This window comes from Anolis sagrei, chromosome 11 (assembly GCF_037176765.1).
Source record: "Anolis sagrei isolate rAnoSag1 chromosome 11, rAnoSag1.mat, whole genome shotgun sequence".
NCBI lineage: Eukaryota > Metazoa > Chordata > Lepidosauria > Squamata > Dactyloidae > Anolis > Anolis sagrei.
Window position 1 is genome coordinate 28,099,235 of NC_090031.1, and position 19,461 is coordinate 28,118,695.

General features: G+C 41.9%; 1 protein-coding gene across 3 annotated transcripts; it reads left to right on the forward strand.

The window, feature by feature from the left end:
- Positions 1-97: 97 nt before the first annotated feature.
- Positions 98-16,581, forward strand: RABGEF1 (RAB guanine nucleotide exchange factor 1). Of its 3 annotated transcripts, XM_060756885.2 has the most exons (11): positions 98-224; positions 2,865-3,047; positions 4,798-4,964; positions 6,688-6,810; positions 8,569-8,589; positions 9,793-9,959; positions 11,306-11,387; positions 11,486-11,618; positions 11,892-11,983; positions 12,760-13,016; positions 14,039-16,581. In XM_060756885.2, exons 2-11 carry the CDS (start codon positions 2,869-2,871, stop codon positions 14,450-14,452), a joined length of 1,635 nt encoding a protein of 544 aa, XP_060612868.2. In that variant the 5' UTR covers positions 98-224; positions 2,865-2,868; the 3' UTR covers positions 14,453-16,581. The 3 variants fall into 3 exon arrangements, with proteins under 3 accessions (XP_060612868.2, XP_060612869.2, XP_060612870.2); XM_060756886.2 differs by lacking the exon at positions 6,688-6,810 and having other exon boundaries at positions 100-224; XM_060756887.2 differs by lacking the exons at positions 6,688-6,810; positions 8,569-8,589 and having other exon boundaries at positions 100-224.
- Positions 16,582-19,461: the final 2,880 nt, after the last annotated feature.

Below are 19,461 nucleotides of genomic sequence, written 5' to 3' on the forward strand. Positions count from 1 at the left end.
CATTGTAGAGCCCGGCTCTGTCTCCCTGGAGCATCATGGGAGTCGTTGTCCGGTGGGGGAAAAGACCTAGAAACAGAAATGACAGGCATTTGGGAAAGCGGAAGTGACGCCATGACGTCGACGCGCGTATAGAGAAGGCGGAAGAGAGAAGGAAGTAGAGGCTGAGGGAAGGTTCAGAGATAAAGAAAGGAGGAAGGAGGACAAATAGGGGAAAAAGCAGGAGGGTAAGTCTCAGGATTAGTATTATGGTATGGCTTAAGAGTAAGAGTAATAAGAAGAAGAGTGATTTTTGAAAATGTGTATTTATTTATTTATGTGTGTGTGTCTCTTTAAATAGAGAGATATCTATGCATGTATATGCTTTAAGCGCCTCTGTATATCTTTCTGCATGAATAGAAATAAATATAACTTGTGTGTATATCCTATCTTATATATGCAAGTATAAAATGTATAGTATAGAATCAGTGTGAAATAGTATAAATTAAATATAGTATAAAATAAATAAAAATATAGAGTAAAAATATAATATACAATAAATATATAATAACATATAAAATATATAGTATAAAATAAATATAAAATACATGGTATAAAATATAGCACAAATATCTATAAAATAATGTATATACAATATATAGAATATTTATTTATTTATTTGCCATATTTATATACCGCTCCTCTCAACCCAGAGGTGACTCGAGGCGGTTTACAGTTGGCAGTCAATTATTATTATTATTATTATTATTAACTTTATTTATACCTTGCAAAGGACTCGATGCGGCTTACAAAGGCCGCCAACAATACAAAATACAATACACAATAAACTCATAAGCAAATAATAAAACATCAAGCAAAACAGAAAATAGTAACAATGACGCTGTGACGCAATTAAAACCAGGTCGGGCCAAATGTAATGAACACAATTTAAAAGTGCTGGACTTGACAGGTAATATGAGGCGGTATTTGGAGATAGGTGCAAGTGCAGATAATCCTGAATCTCTAAGGTGCATTTGGGACTTAAGCTAGGAGTTTCCTATTCCGGAAAGGCACACTGGAACAGCCAGGTCTTCAGGCTCTTCCTAAAGATAGCCAATGTTGGGGCTTGTCTGATGTCCCTGGGGAGAGAGTTCCAGAGTCAGGGGGCTACCACAGAGAAGTCCCTGTCCCTCGTCCCCACCAAACGCGCCTGCGACAAAGGTGGGATCGTGAGCAGGGCCTCCGAATGATCGAAGGGAGCGTGCGGGTTCATAAACAGAGATGTGGTCGCGCAGGTAGGCAGGTCCCAAACCATTTAGGGCTTTATAGGTAAAAATCTGCACCTTGAATTGGGACCGGAAAATGAATGGCAACCAATGGAGCTCCTTGAACAGGAGGGTTGACCTCTCTCTGTAAGGAGCACCAGTTAACATCCTGGCTGCCACCCGCTGAACTAGCTGAAATTTCCGGGCCGTTTTCAAGGGCAGCCCCACGTAGAGCGCATTACAGTAGTCCAGTCTAGAGGTGATGCCCCCAAACAACATAAATACAGTAAAAAACATTACATATAATATAAACCATATAAAAGCAATAAAACAATAAAAACCATCAAACACAAGCTTTCAGCGTCTCATCACTAAAATCATTTTTCTGTCACATTTTAGTATAAAAGAAATGTAGTATAAAATAAATATGATGAGCACCAACCGCCAGAGTCAGACACAAAACAAAATCTATGCTTATATAGTACAAAAATTAATATAAGCGTATTTACCCATCTGTGTGTGTGTATCTATCTATCTATCTATCTATCTATCTATAACATTTGTGCATGTATTTGATAATAATAATAACTTTATTTTTAACCTACCCTCTCTCCCCAAAAGAACTCAGGTGTTTATGTACACACACACACACACGTGAGTGTATATATATATATATATGTGTGTGTGTGTGTAGTGTATGTATATGTATGTGTGTGTGTGTGTATATATATATATATATAATTTATGTGCTATACATAATATAAATGATGTGCTTATGTACACACACACACATATATATAGAGAGAGATAAATTGTGTGTATATTTGTATGTATATATATATATAAATCATATGTTTATGTATATATATTTAGAATATAAAAATATAAAGTATGCTTATGTACATATATATAAAATACAAAAATATATAAATTGTGCATGTGTGTCTCTATATAAAATTATGTGCATAGATGTGTGTGTGTATATATATATATAATGTAAATTATGTGCTTATGCACATATACCTGTATTTTAAATATGCATGGTATATGTATGTAGGGATTTGTTGAAATGTAGGAATTTGTTGAAATTTACTTTCTAGAAGTAAATTTAAGCTATGTTATTTGTATATAAGTGTGTATATTTTTGTCTGTGTGACTATATGTCAGTATGTATATCCATACCGAGCATTCCTTAGCAGAGTATTAATTTATTTGTAATATACACATTGCACTATGTAACAATTTGAAAAGTGTTCTGTTCGGAAATGTTATTTCCTGTTCAATTGCCTGGCCTTTACTTTGAAAGTAGCTGTTCTACTCCAGAAAGTTTGTTTTTGTGACATTGAATAGATTGGGACCCAATGATGGGATATTCATTGAAAAACTAGAGCAAAAGGTGCTGCAGGAGGTCATGTCAAAACAAAAGTGTGTGCAGTTTAATAAACATTTCCCATGTTTTATAAAATGATAGAACCACTTAGGAAATGACATTGATAACCTAGGAACAAAAATCATAGTGTTACATAGTTGCGTCCTTGGAGCCCACTGCACCATATGGACTTCACCTTGTTCAGCAAAGCCAAGGTGGGTCACTGCTCTGCCCGCCTTCCTCTCTCCCCACAGCGCAATGAGCCTGAAGTCGGAGCGCCGTGGGATCCACGTGGACCAGTCTGAGCTGCTCTGCAAGAAAGGCTGCGGCTACTATGGCAACTCAGCCTGGCAGGGCTACTGCTCCAAGTGCTGGCGGGAGGAGTACCAGAAGGCTCGGCAGAAGCAGATCCAGGAGGACTGGGAGTTGGCCGAGAGGTAAGCCAGCACTGCAAAGCCTTGTCCATCCTTTTTTCTGGCCAGTGGAGCTGCAATGGAGGAGGGGCTGCTGCTTTTGTTGAAGGCTTATTAACAAAAGACCCTCATAAATGTACAGCAGAATAACTTATCAGCAGTGGTGTAACCTAGCACCAGCAGCCCAAAGTGACAAAAAGAGCAAACCACACAGACCAATGCTATGTCTTCCATAGGAGGCTTGTCCTTATAGTAAAATAATATGGTTGCACTATTTACAAGAACAGGGTTTCCATATCCTGAACAAAGTTCTTTATACTTCCTTCTTTGCTTCCATACCGGGTTTCTTTCTCATGCAGATAAACAGAGCCTCTGTTACACAGGAGTTTCCACAGTAGGTTTATACACACAGCAGCCTTCACATTGAAGCTTCACACATGATGGTCTTCAACCTAGGGCTTCTCTCACACAAGCTTTTAATACCAGGCCTTCTTAAACTGAGGCCTACTAATGCTTAGGTCTACACCACACAGAGGCCTTTCTCCCACTGAGGCCTTCTCACACTGAGGCCTACTCATACTGACACCTCTCTCACACACTGAGGCCTACTAATGCTTAGGCCTACATCACACTGAGGCCTTTCTCCCACTGAGGTCTTCTCCCACTGAGCCTTACTCATACTGACACCTCTCTCACACACTGAGGCGAACTAACACTAAGGCCTACATCACACTGAGGCCTTCTCACACTGAGGCCTACCCATACTGACACCTCTCTCACACACTGAGGCCTACTAATGCTTAGGCCTGCATCACACTGAGGCCTTTCTCCCACTGAGGTCTACTCATACTGGCACCTCTCTCACATACTGAGGCCTACTAATTCTTAGGCCAACATCACACTGAAGCCTTCTCCCACTGAGGCCCACTCATACTGACATCTCTCTCACACAGTGAGGTGAACTAACACTGAGGCCTACTCATACTGAGATCTATCTCCCACTGAGACCTCTCACAGACTGAGGGCTACTAAGCAACAGGCACATCTGTTTATATTGAACTGCAGGGTTTTTTTTTTGCGTCATTGCATCCTTTTAACCCTTTCAGTGCTTGACTCACATTTTTGTAATTAATTTCTGGGAGTCCATTGGACTCCCAGACAGTCTATATTCCACTGGATTTGGAAGGAAACCCCTAAGGTAATCCAGTCCAACCACCTTCTTCAAGGCAGGAATATAAATTACTATGCTGTTATTTGTTTGTTTGTTTGTTTGTTTATTTCGTATAGAAAGTATTGCATAAATTAGTATAAAACTGATAAAATAGTATTAGTATTAGATTATTATTATTATTATTATTATTATTATTATTAGCAATAATAATAAAGCCCAGACTAAAGGCTTATTTCTGGCCTCTGGAACCTCAGTAATAATAATAATCTTAATGATTATAATAATAATAATAATGTTCCACATTAACTAAAGAGACACTTATTTCTAGCATCTGGACCAATAATAATAATAATAATAATAATAATAATAATAATAATGTGAGCTGCTTTGAATCTCCTTTGACAGAGAAAAACTAGCATTATCAATACTACTACTAATGATGATGATAATAACAACACCATTAAAATACATCTGTGTAAAAACATAGAATAAAGTATTAGTGACCAATGTGAATAAAATGTAAATTTACGAAGTTGCCTCCTCTTTATAGTCCACTTTCCAGTCTTTTGGGGCTGGCCCTGATCCCTTGTGCGTCTCTTTCAGGCTCCAGCGAGAGGAGGAAGCGGCTGCCTATGGCAGCACTCAGCCCCCGCCGGGCGCCCAGCCCCTCACCTTCTCCAAGTTCGAGGAGAAGAAGACCAACGAAAAGTCCAGGAAGGTCACCACCGTGAAGAAGTTCTTTGGGGCCTCCAGGCCGGGAGCCAAGAAAGGTAGGATCGGGTTCTAGAAGGGCACCCCAAGGGCCATCCAATCCAACCCCCTTAGGCCTTAAAGGAAGATAGAATTATATAATTGTTACTATTATTATTAGACCCATTGCTTTAGAAGGAACTCCAAGGGCCATCCAGTCCAACCCCCTTCAACCATAAAGGAAGATGGAATTATATTATTATTATTATTATTAGACTCATTGCTTTTGAAGGAAACCCAAGGGCCATCCAGTCCAACCCCTCATCGACCAGGGAGGAGAATGGAATTATTACGATTACTATTATTATTAGACTCATGGTTTTGGAAGGGACTCCGAGGGCCATCCTTCTTCCAAGCAGGAAAATGGAATTATATTATTATTTGATTGCTGAGAGTTTTCCGGGCTCTATGGCCACGTTCCAGAAGCATTCTCTCCTGACGTTTTGCCCACATCTATGGCAAGCATCCATATTCTTTTATTATTATTATTATTGGAGCCCCCGGTGGTGCAGTGGGTTAAAGCGCTGAGCTGCTGAGCTTATTGACTGAAAGGTCGCAAGTTCGATTCCGGGGAGTGGCGTGAGCTTCCGCTGTCAGCCCTAGCTTCTGCCAACCTAGCAGTTCGAAAGCATGCAAATGTGAGTAGATCAATAGGTACCGTTCCAATGGGAAGGTAACGGTGCTCCATGCAGTCATGCCAGCCACATGACCTTGGAGGTGTCTATGGACAATGCTGGCTCTTCGGCTTAGAAATGGAGATGAGCACCACACCCCAGAGTCAGACATGACTGGACTTAATGTCTGGGAACAACCTTTACATTATTATTATTATTATTATTATTATTATTATTATTATTATGAGACTCATAGAGTTGGAAGGGACTCCAAGGGCATTCCATCAACCCCCTTCGGAATTATATTATTATTATGATTTTCTATTACCATTTATTATTATTATTATTATTATTATTATTATTATTATTATTAGAGTTGGAAGGGACCCCTAGAGGCCATCCAGTCCAACCCCTTTCAGCCAGAAAGGAAGATAGAATTACTATCATATTATTTGTTCAGTTCATCATCACATATACTCTTAACATTCCCTCATAATCCATTCATTCACTCATTCATACCATCCTTCTTCATTCCGTCCATCTTGGAAGGAGGTGGGTGTTAAGACTCTGCATTCCTCACAGTTCTGACACACTTTTAGAAAAGGAAACGGTCTCCTTATGTAGAAGTTTTCACTGTAGTAGTAGTTGTTGTTGTCTTGATTGATTGACAACTTGGTGTCTCTTTATGTCACACGTATTCCCTGTTTTTGTTCTCTTGATTGATTGACAACTTGTTTTCTCTTTATGTTGAACATATTCCCTGTTGTTGTTGTTGTTGTTGTTGTTGTTGTTGTCTTGATCGATTGTTCAACTAAAACTTGCTGAAACTCCATCAGTTTCCGGACAGATGTTGGCTTTTCCTCCCATTGTGTTTGACTTCCCTAACTTCGTCTCTGACCATGTCAACAGGTTGTTTACACCAGATCGGTTGTGTCAACAGCTTTTTCCCCTGTCCGCACTTTTCATGTCCTCCATGATGCAGTTTTAGGCCTCAGTCTTCTTAGGATTGTGCCTTCAGCCATAGCCAGACTGCCATTGTTCAGTTTGATCCAATCCACTCGTCACACCTCTTCTTCCCTTTATGGGGGTCCCGCCCCCTTCTTCCCGCCTTCCGCTTCCTCTCTTCCAGCCACCCAGGAAACAACCGGCGCTAAACCAGAAGCAATTGGGAGCGAGCTCAGTGCGGACACCTTCCTCAGGGACCTAAGGGAGATATTCACTCCCCATTGGGAGCTCTCCTATCCAGCTGAAGGTAGATAGGTAGATAGATAGATCACTCTAGATAGATAGATAGATAGATAGATAGATAGATAGATAGATAGATATCTCTAAGCATAGATGCCCAGCTTTCGTTTTGCCTTTTCTTTGTGGTCCTTTCCTCCCTCCCTCTCCCTTCTGCCTCTCTTTCCTCCTTCCTTTACTTTCCCTCCTACACCTTCCTCATTTTTCCTTCCTCTTCCCCTTTTTTTCTTTCCATCCATCCTTTCTCTTACCTTCTTTTTCTTTCCTTATCCATTCTCTTCCTTCCTTCCTCTCTTCCTCCTTTTTCCTTCTCTACATTTCTTTCTTTCCTTACCTCCCTTCCTTTCCCCTCCTTTTCTCCCCTTTCTTTCTCCTTGCCTTCATCCGCTTATTCACCTGTCCTTGTTTTCTTTCTTTCTTTCCCTTAATAAAGCTTTTGCCCTTTCTTTCCCCATTTCCTTTCTTTCTTTCTTTTTTCTTTCCTCTTTCTTCTCTCCATTCTTTCCCACTTTTTCCTTCTCTTCCTCTTTTCCCTCACCTTCTCTTTCTTTCCCTTCTTCCTTCATTCCCCCTCTCTCTTCCTTCCCCTCCTCTTTCCTCCCTAAATCTTCCCTTCCTTCTTTCCTTTCTTCCATCCTCCCTTTCTACCTCCTTTTTCCCTTTCCCATTCCTTCCTCCCCTCTTCCTTTACCTTGTCTTCCTTCTCTTTCCTTCCTTCCTTCTTCCTTCCCTCCCTCCTTTCCCTTCTTTCTCTTTTGCTTTCTCTTTCTTTCCCTCCCTTCCTTCCCCTTCTCTTTCCTCCCTTATCTTCCTTTCCTTCCTTCTTTCCTTCCTTCCTTCCCCCCTCCCTATCCATTCTATTTCCTCCCTCCTTTCTTTCCTTTCCTTTTTTGCTTTCTATTTCCCTCCCTCTCTTCCTTCCCCTTCTCTTTCCTTCATTCAATCTTCCTTCCTTTTCTTTCCCTTCCTCCCCCTTCTCTTTCCTCCCTTATCTTCTCTTCCTTCCTTCCTTCCTTCCTTCCTTCCATCCATCCATTCTCCCTCCCTCCCTCCCTCCCTTTACCTTGCCTTCCTTCCTTCCTTCCTTCCTTCCTTCCTTCCTTCCTTCCTTCCTTTCTTTCCCTTGCTTCCCCTCCCTCCCTATCCCTTCTCTTCCTTCCTTTCCTTCCCTTCCTTCCTTCCTTCCTTCCTTCCTTCCTTCCTCCCTCCCTCCCTCCTTTCCTTTCCTTTTTGCTTTCCCTTTCCCTCCCTCTCTTCTTTCCCCTTTTCTTTCCTTCCTTTCTTTTCTTTCCCTTCCCTCCCTCCTTTTTTTTCTTTCCTTTTCCCTTTCCGTCTTACTTCTTTTCCTCCCCCTTTTGCCTCTTTCCTTCTTCCTCACCTTGTCTCTCTCCTTACCCCTCTTTCCCTCCCATCTTCCCTTCCCTTCGTCCCTTCTTTTCCTCTCTCTCATTTTCCCTTTCTTTCCATTCCAGCCATTTTTGGCCCTCTTTGGAAGGGCCGGGAAGCTGGAAATGGGCTTTGGTGGCTTTGTAGGAGCTGAGCTGAGCTTTGTGGCTTCAGATACACATTCCCATAGAACCCATCCTTGTTGGGCCGCCATGCCTTCCTTTTCCGCTATTACCTTCACCCTTTCTCTGTTGGGGTTCCCCATTCATTCATGTGTCCGGGTCTCGGCCTTCCGTGTTTGTCTGACGCTGAGTCTCTCTTGTCTTTTCTTTCCTTTCACTCCGTCATTTCCTGCATCTCTTCCATCCTTCATTCGGGGCAGTCCTGGTTGGCAAGCGCAGAGGTAATACATAGATTTTAGAAATCATCCCTAGTTCTCAACACCTCCTCTGTCAATCCTCCTGCTGATAAATTATCCCCTATTGTCTAATTTTCTTAGTAATAGACCTATCTTTCTCTAGTCATTTTAACCAAAAATTCATCATCATCATTATTATTATAACTATCACCATCATCATTATTGTTTTGTTATTATGTTGTTGTTATATTATCATCAACATTTTGTCAATATATTATTGTTATTATTGTCACATCATCATCATTGTTTTGTCATTATATTATTATTATTATATTATCATCATTATTTTGTCATTATATTATTGTTTTTAATTCATTATCATCATTAATATTTTGTTTTTTCCTTATTATCATATTATTGTTATATAAACATTATTATATCATCATTGTTATTTTATTGTATTTTTTCTATTATTATATTATTATTGCCATCATCATTATTTTGTTGTTGTTCTCATAATATTATTGTTAATAATATTATTATATAACCATCATTTTTGTTGTTGTTATACTATTATTTCTATTATATTATTACCATTATTATTATTATTATTATTATTATTATTATTATTATTATTTTGTTGGTACAATGTAATTGATAATAGTATTATATTACCATCATTCTTATTTTGTTGTTATTATTACATTCTTATTCCTATTATTATATTATTGTGTTATTGCCATTATTATTATTTTGCTGTTGTTATAAATTTTTTGTTAATATTGTTATTATTATTCCTTTTATTATATGATATTAATATTACCATCATCATCATCATCATCATTATATTGCTGTTGTCATAATATAGTTAATGATATCATTATATTGCCATCATTAATATGATTATTTATATCCCACTTTTTCTCTCCATACAGAGACATTGTTTTTATTTCTAGCTTATCTTTCTGCCCATAGGGTCACACTTTCTCAACCTCAGAGGGTGGTAAAGGCAAACCTTCTTGGAATAAATCTTGGCAAGAAAACTCTGCGAGAAAGTCCCTTTAGGGTTGCCTTGAAGGCAAATAACAACAGCAGACTACAGTCAGGCCAGCCAACAGCCTGTGAGACCCTGACCTGTCCCTCTCTTTAGCAAGTGTGAGGATTTTAGGTTTGCCAGCCATTGAGGTGACAGATCCCTCTCCCTGTTACTTGCAAATGTTTTGCTGACCCTTTTCTCTTCCTCCTCAGAGGCCCCTGAGGCCAAGACCGGGAGCCCCTCCATCAGCCGACAGGTCAGCCTGGAAACAGACCGGGTCTCCAAGGATTTTGTGGAGTTCCTCAAGCCCTACCAAAAGCCCGGGCAGGATCTCTACAAGCAGTGCAAGCTCTTCCTGGAACACATGCACCACAAGCGGGTGAGGATGAGCATTCGTATTATTAGCATCATCATCATCCGTTCCTGGTTTGAAAGTCATTTCCTGTTTCACTGCACTCCCAAAGTCGTAATTCTACTTCAGAAACTTAATTTTTGTGGATGCCACTATGCTGAATTGGTCGAGATTCAATCAGATTGAAAAACTATAGCAAAATGTGTTATAGCAGGATGTCCCTCCTGCAAAGACAAAGGTTGTGCAGTTTCATAAACTTTCCCCGTGTTTTTATGATCGAACCAATTAGGAAGTAATTGTCAGAAATATTAGAAATTAACTAGGTATTTTTAATTGCAAAAATGTGAGTCAGGCACTGAAAGGGTGGAACGGATGCAATGACCCAGCAAAAGTTGCAGTTCAATATAAGCAGATGCACCTGTAGTTTAGTACGCCTCAGTGTTCGTTGCCCTCAGTCTGAGAGAGGCGTCGGTGTGAGGTAAAACTCAGTGAGAGAGGCCTCAGTATGAAAAGGCTCCAGTGTTAGAAAGGCCTCAGTCTGAGAGAGGCCTCAGTGTGAGGTAAACCTCAGAGAGAGGCCTCAGTTTGAAATGGCTCCAGTGTTAGAGAGGCCTCAGTGTGAGGTAAACCTCAGTTTGAGAGGTCTCAGTATGAAAAGGCTCCAGTGTTAGAGAGGCCTCAGTCTTAAAGAGGCCTCAGTGTGAGGTAAACCTCAGAGAGAGGCCTCAGTTTGAAAAGGCTCCAGTGTTAGAGGGGCCTCAATCTGAGAGAGTCCCCAGTGTGATGTAAACCTTAGTGTGAGAGGCCTCAGTATGAAAAGGCTCCAGTGTTAGAGGGGGCTCAGTCTTAGAGAGGCCTCAGTGTGCGGTAAACCTCAGAGAAGGCTTTGAAAAGGCTCCAGTGTTAGAGAGGCCGCAATCTGAGAGAGGCCTCAGTGTGAGGTAAATCTCAGTGAGAGAGGCCTCAGTGGTAGTAGGCCTCAGAGTTAGAAAGCCTGGTGTGAGAAGCTTCAGTGAGAGAAGCCCCAGGTTAAAGCTACTCTGTGAAGCTCCAGTGTGAAGGCTGCTTTGTGTAAAGCTACTGTGTGAAGCTCCTGTGTAAGTTCGGTGTGAGAAGAGGTTCTGTAAGAGTGAAGCTATTTATTTGCATGAGGAAAAAGCCCAGCGTTGAAGCAAAGAAGGAAGCATAAAGAAATTTATCTGTGTTACTGAAACCTTATTCTTGTAAATAATGCAGTAATAGAATCCTTGATTTGGAAAAGACCCCAAGGGACATCCAGTCCAACCCCTGCCTTATTATTGGTCATATTATTATTATTATTATTATTATTATTAATGTATTGTTTTCCGCTTTTGTGCCTTTTTCTCTCGCAGGACCTGAGCATCGAGGAGCAGTCCGAATACGCCCAGGACTTCTATCAAAATGTGGCTGAGAAGCTCCAGACTCGCTGGAAAGGTATTTGATGGTCTTTCCCCTTTTTTTCTGGCAAAACGTCCTTCCTTTCCCAAAAAAAGAGACCATTTTCCTTCCTCTCCCCCCCCCCCCCCCGCCAGTGCCTCCGGAGAAAGTGGAAAAAGCGATGGACCAAGTGGAGAAGTACGTCATGACCCGGCTGTATAAGTATGTCTTCTGCCCTGAGACCACCGAAGACGAGAAGAAGGACCTGGCTGTCCAGCGAAGGATCAGGTGCGCAGTCAGGAAAGAGAAGGCATTAGAATTATTATTATCATCACAGAGTTGGAAGGGACCCCAAAGGCCACCCAGTCCAAACCCCATTTGCCAGACAGGAAGATGGAATTATTATATTATTATTATTATTATTATTATTATTATTATTTTCTCAAGATAGAATAACATTATTATTATTATTATTATTATTATTATTATTATTATTATTATTGGAAGGGACCCCAAAGGCTACCCAGTTCAAACCCCGTTTGCCATTTTCCTCCCTTTCAGGGCTCTGCACTGGGTAACCCCACAAATGCTGTGTGTCCCCGTCAACGAGGAAATCCCAGAGGTCTCCGATGTGGTTGTGAAAGCCATCACAGGTACGGAGCATATTTCAAGGAAATAATAATAATGGTATTGTAATGTTGTTGCTCTTCCCCTTAAGCACTATCACCAGGGGGGGTTTGGGGGCCATAATTTCTATTATTATTATTATTATTATTATTATTATTATTATTATTGGTATGGTAGTATTGTTCTTCCCCTTAAGCACTATCACCAGGTAGGTTTTTGGGCCATATTTTCTATTATTATTATTATTATTATTATTATTATTATTATTATTGGTATGGTAGTGTTGTACTTCCCCTTAAGCACTATCACCAGGAGGATTTTTGGGCCATAATAATAATAATAATAATAATAATAATAATAATAATGGTAATGTTGTTTTTCCCCTTAAGCATCACCAGGAGGGTTTTGGGGCCATAATTTCTATTATTATTATTATTATTATTAGTAGTATGGTAATGTTGTTCTTCCCCTTAAGCACTATCACCAGGAGGGTTTTTGGGCCATAATTTCTATTATTATTATTTCTTCTACTACTACTACTACTACTATTGGTATGCTAATGTTGTTTTTCCCCTTAAGCACTATCACCAGGAGGGTTTTTGGGCCATAACTCCTATTATTATTATTATTATTATTAATTAATTAATTATTATTATTATTATTATTATTAATTTTATGGTAATGTTGTCATTCATCTTAAGACTTTTTCACAGGTGGGTTTCAGTCCATGACCCGTCGTATTATTATGATTATTATGATTAATGATATTGTTATTGTTATTGTTATTACTCTGCCTGGGCAGACATCATTGAGATGGACTCCAAGCGGGTTCCGCGGGAGAAGCTGTCGTGCGTGACCAGCTGCAGCAAGCACATCTTCACGGCCATCCGCACCACCAAGGAGGAGCCGGCCTCAGCCGATGACTTCCTGCCCACCCTCATCTACATCGTGCTCAAGGGCAACCCGCCCCGCCTCCAGTCCAACCTCCAGTACATCACCCGCTTCTGCAACCCCAGCCGCCTCATGTCCGGGGAGGACGGATACTACTTCACCAACCTGGTCAGTCCATCATTTTAATGGAATCCTAGGCTTGGAAGAGATAGATGGATAGGTTGATGAATGGATGGATAGATTGATGATAAATAGATATAGAGGTAGAAAGATAGATAGATAGAAATATAAGGTAGGACCAGGCTGTGGCGCCGCTAGTTAGTAGCCAGCCTCATTAATCCACTACTGACCAAGAGGTCGTAAGTTTGAAGCCAGCCTGGGTCGGAATGAGCTCCCAACCATTAATAGTCTAGCTTGCTGTTGACCTGTGTAGCCCGTAAGAAATGTGGGTACCGCTTTATGTGGGGAGGCTAATTTAACTAATTTACGACACCATAAAAACATCCAGCAGTGTGCAGAAGAATGAGGAAGTACTCTATCAAAGGACGCAGTGTCACAAGGGGACGGCAAAGTGGCATCTCCCCCTGTGGCCAGAACTGAGCATACCCTCATGAAGCTGGAAATAGCTGGAATGTTAAATAGCCTCTGTGTCTGCCTATATATGTTGTATGTCTAAATGGCATTGAATGTTTGCCATGTATATGTGCATTGTAATTCGCCCTGAATCCCCTGTGGGGTGAGAAATGCGGAATATAAATACTGTAGACAAACAGACAGATAGATAGATAGATAGATAGATAGATAGATAGATAGATAGATTATTGTGATGATGATGATGATGATTATTATTAAACTTCAAGAGACATCCAGTCTAACCCCCTTCTTTCAAGCAGGAAGATGGAATTGTTATTATTATTACTATATTTTTTTATTATTATTATTATCATTATTAGTAGGAATAGTAGACTCATAGCTTTTTCAGGCTTGTGCTCCATTTATTATTGTGATTATTATTATTATTATTGTTGTTGTTGTTGTTATTATTATTATTATTTATTTTACTCTATTATATAACCTGATGTCCCAATTAATAGAATTTTATTGGTATCTTTTTTTTTTGAATGGATAGATATAGATGGAAGTCTTCTTTCTGATCCTGCGCCCCCCCCCCTTCTTGTTCCCCCCTGCAGTGCTGTGCAGTGGCCTTCATTGAGAAGCTGGATGCGCAGTCCCTGAACCTGAGCCAGGAGGACTTTGACCGCTACATGTCTGGCCAGGCCTCCTCCTCCTCCTCGCCCCGCCGCCCGGAGCCCCTCTGCCCGGAAGGGAGCCCCCTCCGCCAGGCCCGGCACAACCTGGAGCTGCTGGGCCAGCTGAGCCGGCGGCAGGAGCGTGTAGAGCGTGAGGCCCGGCGCCTGGAGCGGGACCTAATTGATTGGACGGAGGGCCTGGGCCAGGAGGTGCGCGACCTTGTCCAGCGCTGCCCCCTTGACCTCAAGGGCCCTACCCCGCCGGCCCCCCTGGCACTGGCCGCCATCGACTCCGAGAACCTGGAGGACCCCCGCCTCCCACCCCCCCTCCAGCCCCAGGTTTACGCTGGGTGAGGGGGTCCCATGAGATCATCCAGACCCTCCCTTGCGCATCTATCGGTACTGAGTCACCTATGCCCCTTTTCCCTCTAGATACAGTCTCCCAAGGGCTTCCTAAGCTTTGGATCTTTGAGGGCTTCCATTCTGGGCAATGGGCCCCTCTCGTTGGGGCCCCTTGAGGTCATCTATCCCCTCCCAATTACAAAAGCAGAGAGGACACATTGCAACTGGGTCCCCTACACTCCTTTTCCCTCTAGATCCAGTCTCCCAAGGGCTTCCTGGGCTTTGGGTCTTTGTGTGGGGGCTTCAGGGCAATGAGGCTCTTTCTTTGGGGCCCCTTGAGGTCATCGAGACCCTTCCTTGTGCATACTGGGTTCCCTAGACACTTTTCCCCTCAGGTTCAGGGATGACTCTTTTGGGACTGCCAGAAGTCCAACCATTCTGTGCAATGGGCCCCGCTCTTTGGGGCCCCTTGAGGTCATCTATCCCCTCCCACTTACAGAATGCAACTCGGTCCTACACTCCTACACTCCTTTCCCCTCTGGATCCAGTCTCCCAAAGGCTTCCCAGGCTTTGGGTCTTTGCTTGGGGGCTTCTGGGCAATAAGGCCCTCTCTTTGGGGCTCTTTGAGGTCATCCAGACCCTCCCTTGTGCATCCATCGGTACTTGGTTCCCTACACTCCTTTCCCCTCTGAGTGATGGCTCTTTTGAGACTTCAACTCCCAGAAGTCTAGCAATTCTGGGCAATGGGGCCCTCTCTTTGGGGCCCCTTGAGGTCATCTATCCCCTCCCAAGTACACAAGCAGGAAGGTTACATTGCGACTGGTTCCCCTACACTCCTTTTCCCTTTGGATTCATTCTCCCATGAGCTTCCCAGGCTTTGGGTCCTTTGGGGACTTCCGTCTGGGCAATGACGCCCTCTCTTTGGGCCCCTTGAGGTCATCCATCCCCTCCTTTTGCACACAGATCGGCACTGGGTCCCCTAGACTCCGTTTCCCTCTGGATTCCTTCTCCCAAGCTTTGAATTCTTTGTCCTGACAGACATGAATTCTGGGAATTGAAGTACAAAAAAAAAACCACTATAGAGTTTGGGACCCAATTCTCTCTGTCTCGACATTCATTCTCCCAATAGTTTCCCAAACTTTGTTTGTTTTGGAACGCCATCTCCCAGAAACCTAGTGGGGAATTCTGGGAGTCAAAGTCCCAAAACAATCAAAAGTTTGGGAACTAATTCTCTCTGCGTAACTTCCCCAAACTCAAGGCTGTTTGGTGACTCCAATTCCCAGAAGCTTGGCCAAGGATTGGGGATTCTGGGAATTGAAGTCCAAACCCTCCCAACTGCTTCCTATAACTGTTGGACTTCAGTACCCAGAAACCTCACCAATTTGGTCCAACAATCGGGGATTCTGGGAGTCGGAGTCCAAATAATTTCCCAAACTTTCCTAAACTTCAGACTTTTGTTCCCAGAAGCCGAGCCACTTAACAATCGGGGATTCTGGGAGTTAGACTCTAAACTCTCTCCCAAAAGTTTCCCAAACGTTCAACTTTTGTTCCTGGAAGCCTAGCCACTTTAGTTTAACAACTGGGGATTCTGGGAGTTGGAGTCCAAAAGCCGCCAAGTGTCTGAATGGATGCCTTCTAGGACTGCGGCTCCCAGAATCCCCTCCTGGAGCAGGATGCTGGGAGTTGGAGATTCATAAAAAAGGACATGGAAAGGTACTATTTCCCTTATGCCTCTCTTTTATCTCTCTTTCTTGTAAAATCGATATTTAAGCATTGTAAATAGTGAATATTTTCGGGTGCATGTTGAGGAATGAAGGAACAAAACAGTCAGAAGGACTACATGTCCCATCACTCATGTATTTAACCGTATTCGGGGAGATTCAACACTCCGCTTTCCAATATTAACCGTTTTTAATCAAACTTTGTAAGAAATGCGGTAATATTTTTTTTCTTTCCTCCAAAAGGTGAGTTGGAAGGATGAACAAGGACGGCCTCTGAGCATAAACAGAGAGTCATTTCTGGGCTCCGCACTTCTTTTCTCTTGATTAGGGTTGAGGCGCTAAATCTGGTTTCACTCCTCCCCCAAAAAAGATGTATTTGCTGCTACTAAAAATGAAATAAAACTCTCCTTTGTCTCCGTACCGGTCGTCCTGATTCTTGGTTCAAAAAACTTGAGAATGAAGAGGAAGGAAAGAAAGAAAAAGATAAGGGAGGAGAGAAGGAAGGGAAGTGAAAAAGAAGGGACAATGAAGAAGGGGGAAAAGGAAGGAAGGAAAAAGAGACAAGGAAGAAGGGGGGAAAGAGAAAGAAAAAAGGGAGGAGAGAAGAGGGAGGAGAAAAAGGAGAGACAATGAAGAAGGGAGAAAAAAGAAAATATAAGGGAGAGAAGGCAGGGAAGAGGAAAAAGGAGGGACAATGAAGAAGGGAAAGAGGAAAGAAAGATAAGGGAGGAGAAGAAAGGGAAGAGAAAAGGAGAAACAATGAAGAAGGGGGAAAAGAGGAAAAGATAAGGGAGAGAAGAAAGGGAAGAGGAAAAGGAGGGACAATGAAGAAGGGAAAGAGGAAAGAAAGATAAGGGAGGAAAAGGGAAGAGAAAAGGAGGAACAATGAAGAAGGGGAAAAAGAGGAAAAGATAAGAGGAGAGAAGGAAGGGAAGAGAAAAGGAGGGACAATGAAGAAGGGAGAAAAGAGGGAAGAAAGATAAGGGAGGAGAGAAGGAAGGGAAGGGGAAAAGGAAAGAAAACGAAGGAAAACAAAAAGGAGGGGACAAGGAAGAGGGGAAAGAAGAAAAGAAAGAAAAAGATAAGGTAAACGAGAAGGAAAGAGAAGAAGGAGAGACAAGGAAGAAGGAAGGAAAGAAAGAAGAATCGAGAAGGAAGGGAAAGAAAAAACGGCAAGGAAGAAGGGAAAGAAAGAAAATCACGAGAAGGAAGGGGAAAAGAAAGACAAAATAAGAAGGGAGAAAAGGACAAGGAAGAAGGGAAATGAATAAAGGAAGGAGAAAGAAAAGAAAAAGAAGCTAAGGGAGATAAGGAAGGGAGAAGGAAAGAAAAACAAAGGTCAAGAAGGAAAAAAGAAGACAAGGGGAATGAAAGGAAGGAAAGAAAGAGGAAAAGGGGCAAGTAAGGTGGGAAGAAAGAAGAAGGTAAACGAAAAGGAAGGAAAGAAAAAGGAATGAGGAAGAAGGGAAATGAGAAGAGGACAATAAGAAATGAGAAGGAAGGGAAGAAGAAAGAAAGAAAGAAAGAAAAAGAAAGAAAGGAGAAGGAAGGCAAGAAAAGCAGGATAGAAACAAGGGATAAGGAAGAAGGGAAAGAAAGAAAGAAAAAAGATAAGGGAAAGGAGAAGAAAGAGAGAAGGTAGGAAAGAAATGAGACGAAGAAGAACAGAAGAAGGAAGAAAAAGAAATTGGGAAAGTGGAGGAAAGAATGTGTGTATAAGTAAATATATGCACAATACTGTGTATATATTGAAAGAATATACAATATTGCATTATTACATATTATTTATAATATTATGCATGTATGTATGTATACACACACATTCCTTCCTTCCTTCCTTCCTTCCTTCCTTCCTTCCTTCCTTCCTTCCTTCCTTTGTGTAGCAGCAGGGGGCAGTCAAGGACAACTATCAAGTCAAATAGAACAAAGTGGGATAGGCGCTGGTATAGGGACCTCTATCTCTACCTATCTCATAGAATCCTAGAGTTGGAAGAGACCCCAAGGGCCATCCAGTCCACCCCTCTGTATCTATCATCTGTCTATCTACCTATCTAAAGACAGACAGATAGAAAGTCTTAGGGTTGGACTGGATGACCCTTCGAATCTCTTGCAACTCTAGCATTCAGAAAGATAGATAGACAGATAGATAAGATAGATGGATGGATGGATGGATGGATGGATGGATGGATGGATGGATAAGTACAAAGACAGATATAGGTTTGGAAAGGATGGCTCTGAATCTCTTGCAACTCTAGTATTCAATGAGATGGGTGGATGATGAATGAATAGATAGATGAGCTGGATGGATAGACAAACAGCTGGATAGACAGATAACATGGATGAATGGATGGCTACATAGACATAAGGTTGGACTGGGTAGCCCTTTGAGTCTCTTGCTTCAATTAGATGGATAAATGGAGAGATAGGGAAATAGGTAGATAAGCTGAATGGATGGATGGACAGACAGACAGACAGATAAGCTGGATGGATGGATGGATGTATAGATGGATAAGCCGGATGGATGGATGGATAGATAGATGGGATGGATGGATGGATGGATGGCTACATAGACATAAGGTTGGACTGGGTGGCCCGTTGAGTCTCTTGCAACTCTAGAATTCAATGAGATGGATGGATAGGTAGATAGCTAGGTAGATAAGCTAGATGGATGGATGGACAGATAGACAAATAAGATGGATGGATAGATGAGCTGGATGGATAGCTACATAGACATAAGGTTGGACTGAGTGGCCCTTTGAGTCTTTTGAACTCTAGGATTCAATGAGATGGATGGATGGATGGATGGATGGATGGATGGATGGATAGATAGATAGATAGATAGATAGATAGATAGATAGACAGACAGACAGACAGACAGACAGACAGACAGACAGACAGACAGATGAGCTGGATGGATAGACAGATGAGCTGGAGGAATGGATGGATGGATAGCTGGATGGCTACATAGACATGAGGTTGGACTGGGTGGCCCTTTGAGTCTCTTGCAACTCTAGGATTCAATGAGATGGATGGATGGATAGATAGATAGACAGACAGCTAGATGAGCTGGAGGGATGGATGGATAGACAGACGGATAGACATATAACATGGATGGATGGATGGATGGTTGAACTGGGTGACCCTTTGAGTCTTTTGCAACTCTAGGATTCAATGAGATGGATGAATGGATAGATTGATTGATAGATAGAGCTGGATGGAAGGACAGATAGATAGACAGATAAGCCGGATGGATGGATGGATGGATGGATGGATAGATAGATAGATAGATAGATAGATAGA

Coding starts and splice junctions, on each gene's coding strand:
- RABGEF1 (XM_060756885.2), top strand. CDS start 2,869: ATGAGCCTGAAGTCGGAGCGCCGTGGGATCCACGTGGACCAGTCTGAG. Junction 3,048..4,797: donor GACTGGGAGTTGGCCGAGAG/GTAAGCCAGCAC, acceptor CGTCTCTTTCAG/GCTCCAGCGAGAGGAGGAAG. Junction 8,590..9,792: donor CCTGGTTGGCAAGCGCAGAG/GTAATACATAGA, acceptor CTTCCTCCTCAG/AGGCCCCTGAGGCCAAGACC.